We start from the raw sequence: 19,024 nt of genomic DNA, 5'->3' as shown, positions 1-19,024 counted from the left end.
CAAGGAAAATTCGGATCAGAGCTCCGGTATGGCACGTCTTTATTCTTGCTCTGCCACAACCTTACTACTTTTCCCCATTCCATTTCCTGTCCCGCCCCTTCCCCTTCCGCCTGCCCTGTCAAAACATCAGGGTCAGGCGAAGACAACACAACACCAATGTCACTATAATATATGTCACTCCTATATTGCATCTTGTTTTGGCAGCCTTTAGATATTTGTAAATATACATGAATGCTTCAATTTACTTAAAATAATATTCTTTGCAAGCACCTATTAGTCAGTGTTTTGTTTTGTGTTCCAACATGCATGCTATTCTTTGATTGAAGCAAATTATATTTTGCTTTGACTTGTTTACTATGTATAAAGCAACTACTCTTTGATTTGTTCATTACTTGCAAAGCAATTGTGCATTCCCGACAGAACCATTGTAGCTCTTCACATACCAGAACTCTGGCTTAAAGAGGTGCACTGTCAGTGTGCCACCTTTTTATGGCACACTGTTAGTGCCCATTGCAAGGGCCTGTTTGCCTCTACGCCTGTGTCCAAAATATGGCGCAGGCGCAGATGTTAAATAATTTATTTATTGGCTGGGTTCCATGGCAACGAACAAATGAGGGACCACACGCTCAACATAGCGCTGGCTTCTCATGTGTTCCAGTGCTATCAGTTTAACTGAAAGGGCCACACAAGCATTTGCGTCCCCTTCTATAATACCATAGTGCCGAGGGGTGCACAAATCTTTGCTCACCCCGGGCCGTTGGAGTAATACGGCTAGATACCTCCAGCTGCTTTGGTATCTGCAAAAGGAGGTTCCCGTCTCATATGCAGTGTTCTTCACCCTAGTGAGCAAACCACTTTTAATAATTTTTTCAACTTCAAGCTTTTTCATAGCAAAGCCTATACCTGATAATAGCAGACAATGTATTTGCTGTTTCAGGCTGCACGGGCAAAAGTGAAGTGAAGTATTATGGTTCTCCTAACAACGTGTGCTGTGGGCAGGCAGGGCATACATTTTTTATGCTTCAAGCATAAATGTAGTGCCCTTGGAAGATGGCCCATGGAATGAGAGTTAACTTGAAAGATGGGAGGATTTGAAATGAAGCAAATAATGCTTCATCTATAGACACTGGCATAAAGCTAAATTAAACACACAAAAAGTGATGGGAGAAATGCTTGCAATTTGTCTAATCATTCAAAATTGCCCGGGGTAGCATTCCAAACCATCATCCTTTTGCCCACCAGCCACTTGGGATTAGACCCAGGTATATGCAAATCAGCATTGGTCGAGCTGCAGTAGGACAGTCCATCCCAAACTACCAAGCCAGGTCCTCTCTGAACTGGAACACAAGCAGCCCAAGAACACTTTCCACATGACTGGGCCTTTTCAGGCGGGTGCAGCTTGGATCCAGTGACACAGTGAGCAAGGGACTCATATCTGGGCATAACTCTAGGGTGTTACATCAAACATACAAAAAGCGATGGGAGGAATGCTTACAATTTGTCTAACCCCTGGCAATCACTTAGGGTAGCATCCCAACCGATTATTCTTTTGCCCACCATGCTCCATCATATTAGAGCCAGTCTTGGTCCCCATATATGTCATTTAGGGCTTTCTATGGGTCGCAGCTGTGACCTATGGCTTGTACCTTGTGACTACCAGCCTCTGCTTTAGCAAACCCTGAATGCAGAGGTGGCAAATGCAGTACCAAGCACAGAAAGTAAACAATGTTCTTATGATTACTGCTTATCTTCTGCAGATCCTACTGGAAGATTACACTTAAGTTATAAATGAATATATTTCGAAGTGGAATGTGCTCTGTTGATAATACAAAACAAAATTAAATACATTTAAAAAATGTAATTGTTGTCACATTCCATTACTGTGAATATTTGAAAAATATATCTTTTTAAAGACAACCGTCACCTCTGCGGTTTGCATTTACTCACAAGCGATGAAAAATCAAAGCTTATTATCAATCAAAAGGAGTAAATCAAGCCAACAACATTGTTCATATACAATTCATAGTCCCTTCGAATTAGTATTAGTGGGGCTAACCATTACTGTTTTCTAAATAGCTTTTTTTGTGGGCATCTCCCTGTGATTAAGCAACTCTTTTTCCTTTGAGGTATACACTAAGCGTCAGTGATGTAGTTTATTTTGATGCCATCAGGATAAAGGTCTTGTGACATATTTTGTTAGGATTCAGGGTTAAAGATAACGTGATGTCACTTGCTGTGATGTCATTGAGTTGTGAGGTCACTTCCACTACTCCTTGCATTTTGGTGAATGGACATTCATGGGTTCCAACAGGAGAAGTCCTTTTCGAACTGCCAAGCCAGGTCCTCTCTTAACCACAATAGTAATTTCAGCCTGTGGGAATCTCTGCGTGCAAATTCGCTTAACTAGTACTCCAGCTCTAATTATGTAACAATAAGTCAATTCCATCTCATTTCCTCTAGCTATGGCTATTTGGTGAATCAACATCCAAAATCCTGTGATTTTTGCAGTATCATGTGTCATCGCTTTTATCTTTTTCTGATATCCAGAATTTTCACAAATTATTAATGTAGAAAGGACAGCAACTACATCAAACTCTGCCCTTCCATTTGTATCAAGTAGTGGTAGTCCAGGTATGTTAAGGTTTTACTTTAATTTGCCTCCCTATATCTCCAAGTTATGAATTCTTTAGAAAAAGTCTGTGTAATTATTTTATCAATGCTTACATCATCTTGCAGCAAGTGGTAAAATGCCAAAGATTCCTACTGTCAAAATGATTTATTTTTCTCATGGATACTTTGGATCTGCATAACGGCATTCCATCTGCCACTGCAGATGCCTAAGGGGTCTTGTCTGTTCTATGTCTTAGTATTTCATATCTAAGATATATTTGCTGTAAGAGAAAATTTATGAGCATTTCTTGGTAATCATAAATTGAAAAATTTTCTTCTGAAACTGGATAATGCTTTAACGTGTATAAACGGGTAGTCCAATGAAATTCCTTGGTGGTTAAGGCTGCTTCGTTTAGATTATACTTATCTCGATACAGTGCGAATCTAATATATAACTGAATGTTCAATCCAGAGCATTAATAATGGAATTGACCATTCATGTGACATCCTCAAAATTAGTTTGCTGTTCGTCTTAAGAATTCTGGCAGCATTGTTGTATCAATGACTTTAAGGATCCACCTCCATGCCATATGCTTACACCCAGTGGCATGGCCACTGTGTCATGGCAAGAAAGAGAATGGACCCTTTGGCTGCTGTTTGAACTGTGAATTGCAGCGTTCATCAAAGTTCAGTGGGCCACTCAGGCCTTTGTGCTCCGTTGCCACTGCACCTGCTGCACCCATTGAAGCTACGCTTCAGCAGGCACCCTATTTGCCATGAGCCGGTCTTGTACAAATGCCAACTGAGTTGCAGACTGTAAGAGTGTTTAGCCTGCCAAGCCTAACAACCGATAAGCGAGGCCTGACAGTCACTGCCACAGAGAAGCCCTGCTGGAGGTGTGTAACATGGTAACCTGAAGAAGATTGCAATCGACTTTAAATCTGTCTATGTCCTCCCTGCCAATAAGCAAAGCATTTTTAAGGGACGTTGTGTGGCCGTCTAGCGCAGTTGTATAATCTCTTAAATCGCAGAAAGGGGGGTCTGTACTTGACAGCAGGTTCTATGCCTTTTCTCAAGAATATTTGATCTTGTTAAATCAATCAAAGGGTTTCAAAATTATGCTAAATTTATGGGAAGAGAAAAAATACAAATGACATCTCAGTTCACCCTTTGTAACTTTGCGGATGGTCTTCTTCATTTTAGGATCAATTTCCTCACTTCTGGTCCAGACGAAGCACTTTTCCTACCAGTATTAGGTAGATTGTGTTGTTCATGAGCAGCTCGATCATTTGCAAGGCATTTGATAGACTTCTCTTTGAACCATATACTAAGATTCTTAAGTGCATCTGCCGAGTACTGGATGGAGCCAGGCTCTATAGGAAAGTAGCACACTGTTTGCTTTGGAGTCTCCAGCTCTAAGGATGTCAGTGTGAGGCAGTTCAGATTATGTCAAGATTTCAACAATTCATACATTTTATTATTGAGGTTTAGAATAGTATTTAACAAATAATTTGATTTGACCTTTACTGATCATAAGAGCAATACCGCACTGAGCTACAGGCAGACTCTCGCGCTTTGACCGGCCTACAAAGACTGAGGTTCCCTCAAGTGGAGTCTTGCTAAGCTTTGGCTTCCAGCCTTGTCTCACTGAGAAATTCCAACCCGCAGAAAGTTTAGAGTCCCAAGTTAAAAAGTGTCAAAGTGTGTCTGAAAGGGCTGCTCCCCTTGATGGCTGAGATTTCTAGGATTATCTATTCTGAGCTGTTTGAAGCAGTGTTGGAGGCTGCAGTGGGATTGTTAAATGGACCCCGTGCAATCACAGCACTTTTCTTGCCCGAGAAAACGATGTTGACTTCCATGCAAGAAACTAACTTAGAAGGGATAATTCCTAACGTCACCCCGTTTCATGTTGGCTGTGGAGGGAGTAAAGGTCCCGTCTGGTGAAATGTACCCCATTGGATTACATTTGCTTTTTAGGTCTCGCCTTTTGCCGATGCGCATGCGCATCGAGCAAAGCGAGACTATTGCGAGTTATCCACACTTTATCTGCACTGCAAGGAATCGTGGCGATTCCTTGCAGTGCCCGTGACTTTTAAGGTCAATGCGCATGCGCATTAAGCTTATGCGCATGCGCATTGACCTTAAAAGTCACGGGCGCGTGCACGTCCGTCTTTGTTTACCCCTCCGCCCCCTCCCGCCGTGTCGCATTTCTCCTCCCCCTCCCCTCTCTTCCTTCCGTCGTGTCGCACCTCTCCCCTCTCCGCCCCCTCCCCTGCCCGCCCCCTCCCGCCGTGTCGCATTTCTCCTCCCCCTCCCCTCTCTTCCTTCCGTCCTGCCGTGTCGCACCTCGCCTGCACGTTTTCGGCAAGGAACTTTGCCAGCGCAGCTTTCCCACACAATTCAACCCGACGGTCAAGTAAGTAAAACATGATTTTCAGGAAAGCGTGCCTTCCCTTCCGTCCTCTTAAAAGTGCAGCAGATGAGGCTTTGCCTAACGGGAAAGGTTTTTCTTGTTTCAAAAGAATCCCGTTTATGATGTGAGTGCTGAAGTGCGTCAGTCATTTAAAACCCTTAATGGACTCCATTCGTGCTGCGTCACATCATGCGGAAGATGCAAGTGCAACAGATGTTTGTTCCTAGTTCCGTCACCAGTAGAATAAGCGCCTTATTACATCATGCAGACAATGCGCAAATACCTCATGCTGCTGCTGAGCCGCATCCTGCATTAATTCATGGACGCGACAGTGCTGGGTGACGTCTCACTCTTGACTTCATGTAATCATGCCCATATGGACTCACACATGTCATAGGATGTACTTACACTGAAGGATCACACTGCGTCACAGCACTCAGCAGAAGGCATGCATTCGTCATGGTGCTGCGTCACGTGCCGTAGTGTGAGACTTGTATACACAGCGTTATCATTGCGCATTGTACAGTAAGGACTACTGTATTCCTTCTAATACATGGTCACACACACGATCACCCTCCCCTTAATTCTCTTATAAACAGGATCAGTTTGTCCATGACTCCGTGAGGAACCAGGGTCGCTTGTAGAACCCGCTTCCAGCTTGTGGGCTTGCTTAATGTCGCATGTCTCTGGGCCCTAGCTAGGCCTTCTGTTGATGTAACTTCTCTCTTGTGCCACCCCGGTTCTTACTCGTTCACCATGTGTTAGGCATGTTTCTCTCCAGCGTAAACAGGGCCAGGATTGGCCAGCCACTGAATAGGGAGGTCCAGTCATGTTTCAAGCATATTCCTTATGAATATGCATGAGGCCGATTCGCAGACAGTTCATTCCATTAGAGGTTATTTGCTGGTTTATTGGTCATTCTGAACACTCCAGAGGATTTTACAATTCCTTGTGCACATCTTCTCTTGATGTTGACACCTTGCTAAACAGCTTACAGGCCCGGGCGTACATTTGGTAATTTATTGCATTATCGAATTTGTATTATTAGTTCAATTTGTGTTATTTTTATTTGGCAATTACAGTGACCAATTAAGATAACTCGACAGTAAAGATTTGTAATAGAAAAGCCCCGAACTTGAAATATATTGTCCTGTCAGGGGTAAGATGGCAACCGTGTCCCATTGGGAGATGTAGGTGGGAGGTCTGCGGTTTTGGCTACTTGAAGCACTTCACTTGTAGTGCAAAGCTTGTATTTCCTTTTTATTTTTCCTTTCTACTTACTCCTACGCACCCTCAACCCCTCACCTACCCTCACCCTCAACCCCTCACCCTCACTCACCCTCAACACCTCACTCGCCCTCACCCTCACTCACCCTCAACACCTCAACCCCTCACCCTCACCCACCCTCACTCACCCTCACCCACCCTCACTCACTCTCACTCACCCCCTCACCCTCACCCACCCTCAACCCCTCACCCTAACTCACTCACCCTAACTCACACTCACCCTAAATCACACTCACCCTCACTCACCCTCACTCACCCTCACTCTCACTCACCCTCACTCACCCTCACTCTGACTCACCCTCAACCCCTCACTCACCCTCACTCACCCTCACTCTCACTCACCCTCACTCACCCTCAAACCCCTCACCCAGTGCAATAGGTCTCGGAGCATTTGAGTTAGAGCTTTTACAATTGTTTATGGCTTTTTTTATTTGTAATTCTTTAGCATTGGCTACAGGAAACAAAAATGCTAAAGATTTACAAAAAAACCCATAAACAATTCTAAAAGCACTAACTCTAATGCTGCGAGACCTATTGCATTTCTAATGCTTGTTTAGTTTCTTGTTGTTTTCTATGGACACTATTTAATATTTCTAGGACTCAATTTTAACCATTAGGTTGTATAATTTTTAATTATATTGATTTGAGTACTTTAACTTCTATTATTCTTTACTGTAATATTGTTTAGTTGTTGCTGTTGATAAAACAAAACCCAGCACGTCACAAAGCCCAGCAGTCAAACTTGCATTTAATGCAAAAGTAGCAAGCAGCTTAGCAAAGCATTGAAAAGACAACTGTCCTTTCAACCAACCAGAGCTCTTGTTCAAAATGCAGCCAGTTGGAGCATAAAGCCAAAGCAATAACATTCCAACAATTTAGATGGATTTTTACTCAAGACACGCCTATGGAACTTAAGCACATGGATGAAACGTGTTACTTTTAGTGGAATGTATTTAATAAAGCAGGTGGTAGGATGCTCACATGAAGAAGACCTAGTATGGATGGATTTACTGCTGACATCATTACTTTTCAAAATCATATCTATGATTGCCAACTTTGAAAATGAGGCTTCACTTGTACCATAATAAGTGAGAAATTTGGAAAGGTACAACAACAAATACAATGGCATCTGAGTCTACTAGAGGCCTAGAACTTGGCAAGTTTCGTACGACTAATGACCACCTCACTTTTATGAAGCAGGTGATGTTTAGGGAAGAAAGGAAATGTAAATCTGAAAATGGTACATTGTGTGCATCCCCGTGTTGGAATCAATGAAAATATGTTGCTTTGTACTAAGAGGAACTGGTGGAAATGAGTGAACCAAAGACAGCACTGCCTTATCCCCAGACTTGTGTTCAATAATTCATACCTTCATAACATAATATATATGGAGCATTGCCATGGGAACGCTGCCTTATCAACTGTTAATTCTAAAGATATGGTCAGTCGGATGTGTATTGAGTGACAGATTCAAAGGACGTTGGACCAGATGTACATACACCCATTTGTAAACCAGGATGTGAAATTTTGATTCCGACAGGTTCACACATGGGAATGCAGTTTGTGATACAAACTGTCTATGTTTATTTTTCTATAGAACTGCTGTATTGCTGCACTTTGCAAAGAACGGTCAATTACCTACTGAAAAATAGTTAACTAGCCATAGAAAGCTGTATGTCAATGAGGACCAGAAATTATGCATAAATTAAGAGAAATGTAGTAGCGACCAGGGGTGTAGAATGGAGACCAGGATAAAGCTGTTGCTGTGGTGTCTTATTGCAGTGTGATTAGGTGGGACTATATAACCTATTATATCTTAATAGTTCTGTTAGGAGCACCATCTCCCCAAGTATAACTTAAAAAGGCTGGGTGTCGGATCGTTACTGAATGGCAGGATGTCAAGCAGTATTCCTATTTGTACTTGCAAGAAGTTTCAAATATTTGCAGTTGCAATGAAGAATGATTATCCAAGTACTTGAGTTGTTTGTAATTTCAGCGTTTCCACGAAGTGACCAAAAAACGATGCCGCGCTACTCGGATGTCTGCAAGTGGCAGAGTGCATTTTGTCACGCTGTTTGCGTTGATTTTCAGTGTCGGGTGTTTGACCCGCGCTATAAAATCAGTGCGAACTGTTACAAGAGGGCGTTGCTTCTTTCCTGCCGCTCGAGTAGATTTTCTATTTGAGCTGCAGCTTTCTCAACGTGAGCGATCGCTACCATCTGTGACCTCCCTCGTTGAGTAATCTGTACACCTGCGTTGAGAAATCTCTCCGGAAGGTGGATTTTCCTCACTCGCACTCACCACCTTGACATTGGTGAGCGAGGAAAAAACTCCGCCCTGTGAGTTTTTCAGAACTCCGCATGCTCCGTGGAGCACAGAGTGCAGAAAACTCCGCAAACGGAGGAGTTCCCCACCCAGCCCTAGTTCTTACTTCTTTAAAATGTTGTTCATGCCTCTACTGGAAACCAATGAAGATCCTTAAGAATAGGTGGGATGGGGTCAAACCAATGATTTTCTTTATTAGTTTTTTAAGATTCAGAAAAAATCCAAAACCTAAGCATGAAAAGCTACGAAAAATGTAGTTTTAAATAAATACTTCTAGCTCCTAACTGGTGAAGAATTTAGTTTGCAGTCAGGGTTAAAAAGAAGAATTCTTAACACTGTTTTCTTCGCCTGGAAACAATGTTTTCTGGTTGAAATCTCACTTTCTCTATACTCCTAACTTGCATACATGTCTGCTGACCTTTTTAGCACTCACTGAAAGTTGGAAGTTTTGTAATTATTCTCAAAGTTCCAACTTTGTCTGTGATTGATTCCCTCTTCTGTTAATACTTTTGGTCACGCCTCTAATCCTCATTTACAACGAAAGAGCATCGGTGTGCAAAATGTTTTGTGAGTCAACCCTGAACTGTTTAACATGAGATATCCATGTCTTCTCAGCCTCTAGAAAGTCCTGACAATCCTCTGCTTCTGGATCCATCTTGCCCCACACTGAATCTGTCCTAAAAGCCTATTTCTCTTTCTAGGTAACACCTACAGTCCGATTTTAGCTCCCTGTTGTAGAATGCCTATTGTGGACAATATCAGTGCTTACAGTTTGCTTCGGGTCATTCCATTGCTTGTTTTGTCAATTTCATTTGCTTGCTTCCTTATCAATGACTTGCCTTCCTCTCTTTGTGTTTGTACCTACCCTAGAGCATAGCTTCTTTACCATGCTTTTGACCTGATGACTTGAATACTTCCACAGTTCCACATCAACGACAATTATTATTTTTTTTTTAGCACGTCATAGAAGTACATGTGTTTTCTTGCTATTTTTCCATGTGTTGCTTCCCTTCTCATATCTCACCGCTCGAGATCTTTGTTGCTCTCCAGAGCTCGTCCATTGCTTCCCCTGTCTCCCCTAGTCCCACTCTGCTGTTTTAATAAATGCAACTAACCCCTAACCCAGCTCCTGTGCTGTTACCTGTCACTTATCAGTTTTCCCCCTCCCGCACCTCCACATAAGCTCCTCCAAATCCCATCACATTCTTTTTCTAATACATTTTTTATCTTTTTTTGGAGGGACCAGCTGCCGTAATTTGCTCTGGGACCACTTTATTCTTTAAAAAAGCACTTTAGTGCCCTTTTTCATATTTTGTAACTTACCATTCCAAGATGGAGATCTGCCATCTTGGTCAGCTACATCATGACACATGTACGCACCTACGTGGTGGCGCATGAGAGTGCATGCTTGATCACAATGGGGCGGCAGTAGTGTCATGAAAGTTATGTGCATATGTGTCATGATGCTACCATGCATTAGATATCATCGCTCTCTTTTGTGATGCTATTCAGCATAGCCATTTTGGTTTTCAACAAAAAGAACTGGTAAACCCAATAGATCTGCAGTAGCAAAGCCAAGTGCTGAGTCCTGGTGACTTTGCTACTGCATGTTGTTCTTGTTATGTTATATTTTTAGTTTTTGTAGGACTTGGATATCACCTGGGAAGGTATCCTGACACCATAAGAGGCAGCCAGGGCAGTGTGAGGGGTGGCATATTGGAAGAGCCAGGTCCTCGGCTTTTTAAACCCTGGCCATTCGCATAAACAGAGCGGTGGTCCAAAAGGAAGCAATTAACTGAATTCGGGTGAAGAGGGATCCATAGCCAATGCTATTTGCCTGAAAATATTTATACTAACACCTAAAAGAACAACATCAATAAATAGCAACACATACTAAAACTGATAACTATTACTGTATTCATATTCAGTATAAATATTTTGGACCCCTAAGGACAGCCCTGCAAAGTTTCCGACCCTGGACACAGGGCTGCAAACCCAAAAGAAGGGACCATTTAGGATCAAGAAGCTTTTGCTTGGAATCCACTGACAAAATACCCTGACCTTGAAATGATGCAGCAAAATGTCCTTTTTACATTTCTCTTTGTTCCGCCTACCTACACATAAGCCACTGGGCCAGGAGATGCGCGCCGTGTGTCAGTTTTTGCTACAGGTTGTTGGAATTAAACCAAACCCTAATCCGACCCTTAGAGTGTATGGACTTAACTTTAGGACCCTCGGCCTGAAAAGGGTGAAGAGAAAAAAAGTTTTCTTTTTTACAAATAGGTCCAGTGACAGTGCCCATATCTGGGTTCAATGACTGGCCCAGGACTAAAGGTCCGTATATCTCTAACTTTAACCCCTTTCAACCTCAACCAATACCATTTTCATTCAGTGGCGCAACAAAACGTGAGAGGGCCACCCATAAAGATATGCTTAAGGTGCCCCTCACAGCAGTAGAGGCTGAGGGGACCACCTCCAGTATGGGTAAGCCTTTGGGGCCCCCGCACCGCAGGGGTTGTGGGGGCCTTTATTTTGCCCCTGTCTTCATGCCATATTGGTGTCATTTGGTTCAAGTGTTTTTCTGTAGTGGAGAGCAAAAAAGAAAGTTACAATTGAAAATTCGATATTTTTAATCCATCTTTTTTGTATAACCATATTGGAAATCCATAGTTTGAGGATGTGTGTGTGTGTGTATATTATTACACAGTATATAGTTGAAGTTAAATGAGCGTTTCCATAGGAAGAGAATTCTTTGTTTTGCAAACAATTTGACACTGCTTGACAAATGTGCATGAAACTTTTCAGAAAAAAAGATTAAAGTGAGAGATATAGTTAGGTGTTGAAATGAGATAGGAACTAATATCGAAAGACCAGAAAAGCTCTTAAATCCATCAGTTATAGTTTAGTAAAAAAACTATCATTTGTGGCCTTACCACGCACTGCTTATGCCTTCAAGTATTACATCACTCATGACATGTTAAATGAGATCATTGATGACATCACTGATATTATCTCAAAAGACTTTATTGGCATCACTAATGACATCACTGACAGCATCGTAGTCATTTACAGCATAGAGTTAATGTGTGGACACTTGTGGGTGCTTAGAATGGAAATGTCCCAAGCCCTTGGAGGCAAGTGTGGTTGTGCATGTTGAATGTTATATGGTGCACAGGTAACTTGCAATATGATGTGATATTACAATTGAGGAGTTCTGGAGACATCACACACCACAAGGCGAAGGCAGAGTAGTTTATAACTGTCAGCAGAACCCCTTGATGGCAACATTGGTCCATATTACATATGATACCCATTGTACATATTTTATATAGCATGTTCACTTTGGTATTTATTGTGAAAAAACGTTTTTCTTCAAAGTGCAGCTAACAATAGGCACTGATAGAATGTAGAATGTTTACATTTTGTTTGTCTTTCTTGAACGAAATGAGTGTAGGAATCCAGCTCTTTATGTAGTATATCAAACCGAGATATACTGTGCAAACAGTCTGCGACCGGGACAGTGGACAGGGCTTGCTCTATCAATCCCTGTTGCTCTTTTAGGGGGTAGTGTGGTTGAGCGACCTTAGGCTTATCAAAGCATTGTGTGAGACCTCTGCAAATACACACAATAGTCAATAAATAAGGCGCACGACTCAATAAAGAGATCCAAACCAATTTATAAAAATAACATGTATATTTACATATGTTTCGGCACCAGAGTCAATACAATCAGGTAAGTACATTTTCAAGAGAAATACTTTTGCATTTAAACAGTCGACACTTAGTGCATTTGTCAGATGCTGCAATGTATCCTATGAAAGGACAAAAGGGTCCGGCATAAGACCTCTTGGCAGCAACTTAGAAGACCAACCTTCTGGACTTGTGAGGTGTATGGGGCGAGGTCCAAGGTAGCACCAGCAGATCACCTCCAGCGGCACGAGGGCAGCCGGGTGCAGTGGTGACAAACAGCATTGGGTGCCCATTGCAAGTCAATGGGGGTCGGTCTTCTTCAACAGATGCTTCAGTGTCCGACTCGAAGGCTAGTCAGGCTGAACTAACAAGAAGGTTCAGATCTTGAGTCACTAGGGGACATGGGGACACCAGTGGTACTCTTCTCCCCCGGCCAGGGCGGCCAGGTGCAGGGTGGTCTTTGAGGTGTTTTTCTCGTCCGGGAGCATTCGCCGTTGAGAGGTGCGCTGCACACTAAGGCTGCAGGTGGCTTTGGAGAGGTCTCGAGGATGAAACCATGGTGGACTCTGTTTCTAGAAGTTGGGGACCACTGTGCCACAGTTGGCCCACTTCGACTCGGGATAGGGGGCTCAGGTGAAGTGGTGGTTTGCGGCGCAGGTTTTTCGGGTCCGGAGTCTCACAGTTTGGTCTTTGGTACCTGCAAAATGCAGGGGAACAGCTGCGCGGGTCTACTGGAGTCCCCGTGTCTTTGGAGAAGTGCTGGCAGTCCTCCCAGGCTTTGGAGGATCGGCAGCTTGCAGAGCGAGACAACTTTGGCGCAGTTGGCGAGGAAAGGCGAACAGGCCGGCAGGGCAGGTGCCAAGTCAGTTGTTTCTTCTGCAGTTCTTGCTTTCATGGCTTGCCGGCCCTTCCATTTCTTTTGGTCAGCAGGATCTGAGTCTCTGCTGCCAGTGGCTCCTTTAAATACTGACTTTTGGGGTGTGAGGGGAGTGTAGGATTGTAGCCAATGGGCTATGTACCCTTAAGGGTCATTACACCGCCTGTATGCCCACTTCCTGGGTGAGATAGTCATAACCCTGTCCCAGAATTCCTTATTTCTTCATAACCAAGGTGGCTAACTCCGAATAGTTGTCTCCACTCCAAGTAGCCCACCATAAGTGTGGCACTACCCTGACGGTGGGTATGCCTGTCTGACTGCTGATTTTCCCACCTGTCAAGGTGCCAAGTGACTGAACAAAATGGGTTGTTTTCTTCTCCAGGGAGAGAAACCAGATTTGTTGTTGGTAGGCCCTATTGAAGCTCCTCTGCCTTGAAATGCTAATCTGCAGGTCATCCTGTGGGAGGAGGTGTACCATACACCCTGCCTGAGCAGACTTAGTTTATGGCTGCTGGAGAACAAAGGACCTAACCCTTGGGGATCACAAGCCCTTCTCTGGTGGTAGGCTGGTTAGAACCAGTCAGTCAGCCAATCACAGTGTCCCTCTGTGTGCATGTACTACTTAATCTGACACTGGCCTCAGTGGGGTTTATTAATATGAGATGTTCGATACCAGAAATCCATATTTTCAGTAAAGCCATCCTGTAGCTGGGTAACTCGTTTCTACCAGTGTCCAGCATATGCTTGTAGGGACTTTCAGAGGGTACCAAAGATATTGCCACTAGGGGGAAACAGTTGTACAGTATTGGGAAAGAGATCCAACACTGGGGACCTGGATAGCAAGGACCCAGTGCACTTTCATTCGAAATCACTTTAAATACCAGGCAAAAAAGTGGGGGGCGGGGGGTTGACCATGTCAAAAAGAGAGCATTCCTACACTGATGATAACACAACGGGGGTCAGTGGATTTTGGCGTTTCTGTGGTAGCAGTGTATACCACGTAATTATAGATTTACCATATATGTCACAAAAAGTTCCACATATTTGTAAAATCTGCAGATTTCACTAAATATGTTGTTTCAAGCTCAAATGGATCAAAATATTACTTCCAGGCAATGTGCCGCATTATTAGCATTTTTGCTGAATGAATTAGATATTTAGATAATCTCTTGCCATAATTTGTTCCTAAATTCTACATGATCCTAGTAGCTTTGGTCATATTAAAACTCTCCAGATTGGTTTGGTGCAGTCATTATCACGATGAAATCAGCATTTCTTAGGCAAGGGGGAAATATTTTCATATTTCATGGTTCCCAGTGATGTATATGGGTTTTTATCCCACTGCATGCTGTGCAATAAAACACCAAAACATGTTGTATATGTAGATAAATGGCTGTGAAGTAGTAAATAACCACATATATATTTCTAGTCAGCCTTTGTATTTCTCCAGATGAGTAAGAGTAGAATACAAGAAAGTTTTAATGTGAAAGACTGACTCCCTGATACTTCCTTCAAACAGCCTACTCTCAGCTCCATCACTGAACAGCACAATATTACCACATAATCCATTAGCTAATTTCTTCCATCTTTAAATCATGTGGTGAATCCTGTCATATTTGTTAGCAGTTCAATCGGTATTAAATATTAGCCCTTTGGTATCATTCCATTCATCAGTCATGGCAAATATGAAAATATTTTCATGATGTGGGTTTGAATTAAATTTATAGAACAGACTCATAATAAAATATGCTGTTTGCATAATTTCTTAATGCATAGGTGTTTGACCATATATGCGTTGTTTGTGCTACTTTTACTAATAAACTACTGGACTTCATATCCAAATAAAGAAATCACAGCGTGTGCAGAGAGATGCCAAAAATAATGTCAATAGTAAAGTGATATGCAGTATAGTGTCACCAGACATATCATTGTGGACGTAATTTGTGATGCCAATTATCATATCATGTATAAAGTCATAAGCAGTCTATTTTTGATGCAAGTTATGGTTTTCATGGTGAGGGAGTGAGTTATGGTATGTGTGAGGAATTAAACTGTGTTCAACCCTCTAGTAGCTTGGCACAGAGTAGCCAGGCTTCACTTAGAGGCAATGTGTAAAGTATTTATGCAATAAGGTAAAAAACAAAAAGTACACAAAAAGTATTCCATACCAAGTTAAAAAATAAGACTAATGTTTAATAAATTAAACAACACCAAAACGATGCATATCCAATAGTAGAACCGGAGATGTGCAATTTTAAAGACTTTTGTGACAATAGTGGCACAAAGAGCCAACTGTGGTTATCTGGTCACGCTGGATCAGGACATTGAGACAAGTTCAGGCCGACTGCAATGGAAGGCGGTCCAGCTACAGGGACACACTTAAGCCCGCTGAACAGAGTACAATAAATCGTTGTGCGTGATCTGCTCTGTGTTGCTTTGCAAGACTTCACGTCATCCGGCATCCGTTCCGACGAAGCTGTGCAGCATGATTTGCAGAGCTTTGCAAGGCTTTGCATCAGTTACGGGGAGCAGTGCGGTACTGCTTGGTGGGGAATTGCATCGCTCAGCATCGATTTTGATGAGGCTGACAGCTGTGCAGTGAGGCTTTTTGGGACCTTGCATCAGTTCCGATGGGGACCACAGCTGGGCAGACAGAGGTCCAATATTTATACCAGGTGCCCTTCCTCTGGAAAGTGGAAGAAGCTTCTAGAATTCCCTTTGAACTCCTCAGGCATCCTGCCTTCCCTGTCCTGCCTCCACACTTCCAAGGGTCTATAACTGGGGTGGTACCACGTGGGAGAGCAGGACTCACAGATGGCAGAGTACAGGTGCTGGGTTCAAGGTTGATGGAAGTTGTGTCCCTCAGGCTTCTGATCAGGAGGCCAGCCAACTAGCCCATGAAGTCAGAGTTGCAGGTCTTGTCCTTCTAACCCAGGCAAGGGGGCAGTGGGCTGCATGTCAGCACAGCAGGGCAGTCCTCCAGAGCAACAGTCCTTCGGAGCAGCAGCCTAGCAGAGCAGCAGTCCTTTCAGCAGCACAGCAGTCCTGCTCCGTGTAGAATATTGACCGGTCCAGAGGTGTACTGAAGAAGTGGAGTATGAGGTCCAATATTTATACAAGGTGCCCTTCCTCTGGAAAGTGGAAGAAGCTTCTAGAATTCCCTTTGAACTCCTCAGGCATCCTGCCTTTCCTGTCTTGCCTCCAGATTAACTACATTGTGTATTTGTGTGGAGGCAGTACACAGCCTATTCAAATGTAAGTATGGCTGTGCCCATACCCTCCCACCCATTCTGCTAGTGATGGCTCAACCAGGGACAACTAAGCTTCCTATTGTGTGTGGATGTCTAGGAGGAATACACAGTGCTCAGTTACAACCAGTCATGTGACCCAGAGGCAGGCTACAGGCACTAAAAGGCTATGGCAGGAAAAGGCCACCTTTTTAAAAGTAGCATTTTCAAAATTGTAATTTAAAGTCTGACTACACCATCATTTAGGATTTTTCATTACAATTCCAAAGACACCAAACATGAACTAGTTACCTTACCTGCTCCCATTTGGAAATTACAGCTTATTAAATTTAATATCATAACCTCAATGTTATCCTGTGGGAGAGGCAGGCCTTGCAGTAGTGATAAACGAATGTAAAGGTTTTTTACTACCAGGACTTGTAAAACTTAACAGTACATGTCCTACTTTTTAAATATATTGCACCCTGCCCTCTGGGCTATCCAGGGCCTATCCTAGAGGTGATTTGCATGTATTAAAAAGGGAGTATTGGGCCTGGCACAAGGTTTGTTTTTGCCAGGTCGAAATTGCAGTTTTAAAACTGCATACAGAGGCTGCAATGCGAGGCACGAAATGCTTAGAGTACTACTTAAGTGGGTGGCATATTCAGTGCAGCAGTCCCACTAGTAGCATTTAATTTGCAGACCCTAGGCACTGATAGTGCCACCTTACTGGGGACTTACAAGAAAATGTAATATGTCAATTGGATACAAGCCAATCATACCATGTTTTAAGCATAGAGCACAAGCACATTAGCACTGGTCAGCAGTGGTAAAGTGTGCAGAGTCCCAAGGCCAGAAAAAAACAAAGTCATCAAAACAGGAGGCCTGAAGGAATACAGTTAGGAGAAAACCATACGAAGGATGCCAGCTCTAACATTATGTATCGAGTACTGAGAACCATACTTGCTAGCAACTGTCGGGGGATTTTCGTTTTTTTGTGGGAACTATAACATCCTTTTAACAGTGTCTTAGTAATTATACACACACACACACACATATATGCATACACATGCAAGTATGCGAAGATTTCAATTTTAATTTTAAAGGATGGTGTAGTGTAAGAAGTAAGGGGCAATACAGAGGTGAGGGTTGTGTACCTGTTTAAGCTGTCACACATTCATTAATCTCTATCTTTAAGTGATGCTGACTCTTGAACCCTTTGTTTCCACAGGTCTCTTGAGGTCAGATACTTCACCTATGGGATACTCTTTGGATGCGGAAGTTCCTTTGCCTTCCAGCCTTCGCTGGTTATCCTTGGTCACTACTTTAGACGGCGCCTAGGCTTGGTGAATGGCATAGTGGCGGGCGGGAGCTGCCTCTTCACCATGTCCCTCCCTTTCATCATGAAGACCATCGGGAAAGCCATCGGCCTTTCACACACCTTCCAGGTGCTGAGTGCCTTCATGTTCATTCAGGTCTTGCTGTCCCTCACCTTCAAACCCATCATGCCTCCCTCAGTCGGTCATGGCGGAGACAAGGAGAAAGATGCCAAAAGGGGGTGCCTTGCCGCCACGCGGAACTACTTCAACCCGAGAGTGTTCCGCATAAAGACATATCGGGTTTGGGCATTTGGAATAGCTACGGTGGTCCTGGGATATTTTGTACCTTACATCCACCTGGTAAGAACATTCTGTGTTTGCTTTTTTCTTATGTTTGGCTATGTATGTCTTTTGACCAATCAACACATTGTGAAAAAAATATTCATATACTTTAATGTACTGACTTTTTTGCAATCAAGCTATATATGTCATTTTAATTATAAACTGATGGTAAAACATTATGTTCTGCACAATAACCATTTTGCTAAATGCTAAACCAGGAACTATAAAGCACTACAAAACTTACATGTAACACCTTTGAGATGTGCAGTTAGTCCTTTTGTTCTGGAAGCTGCTCAGCATCAGTGAGACCTCTGTGTTTGACACAGTGTTACTGGTTTCATTTAGGATGAGTATGTTTTCATAGCGCAGGCCTGGTCATGTTTTCTCTATCAGTGTGTTTAACTGGGGATTTTGGGCCTGAGGTACAAATGGGTTTCCCTTTTCTATGTTCATGGAAAAATGTGCAGGTATATATTGAACTTTGTTTTGTGTTCTATTTAAGAATCGGAGAAGACTGTTTATTGCATGGAAACTACAGAGAATTTTTGATCACATCATAGAGTGTAGGAACTAGAGAGAGGTGAGTGTGTTTAAGTGAATAGGAGGAAAATGTGTCTTAACCAGGAGAGTGTGAGGGAAGGGGCTGCTAATTTCCAGACATGCAACATGTAGACCTCCAGAGTAGCTCTGATACCGTGGGAGGATTCCCAAACGCATGGCCTGTTTTGCTGAGGCCAAACCCTCACTAAGGTATGGCACTAGGTTGGAGCGGTGGACCCAGTTCTCCTTGGGAGTACAAGTGAACCACCAGGATACTGTTTGACTGGCACTGGAGTAAGGTTATACCCGACACTGCCCAGGCAGCAGCATATAATGCCTCAAACACTGCCTGCACATCATCCACACCTGTATGCCCCGCACTCACCTGAAGCTC

General features: G+C 43.1%; 1 protein-coding gene across 1 annotated transcript in view; it reads left to right on the top strand.

The window, feature by feature from the left end:
• Window positions 1–19,024, top strand: part of SLC16A2 (solute carrier family 16 member 2) — a 558,487-nt gene that overhangs the window by 345,026 nt on the left and 194,437 nt on the right. The window contains exon 3 of the mRNA XM_086918399.1: window positions 17,661–18,108. Coding sequence (XP_086774525.1) covers window positions 17,661–18,108 — 448 coding nt within the window. The remainder of the gene's footprint in view (window positions 1–17,660; window positions 18,109–19,024) is intronic.

The sequence above is a fragment of the Lissotriton vulgaris genome, chromosome 4_1 (assembly GCF_964263255.1).
Source record: "Lissotriton vulgaris chromosome 4_1, aLisVul1.2, whole genome shotgun sequence".
Classification (NCBI taxonomy): Eukaryota; Metazoa; Chordata; class Amphibia; order Caudata; family Salamandridae; genus Lissotriton; species Lissotriton vulgaris.
Note: the sequence above shows the minus strand (reverse complement) of the source record. Positions and strands in the feature narration are given on the sequence as shown.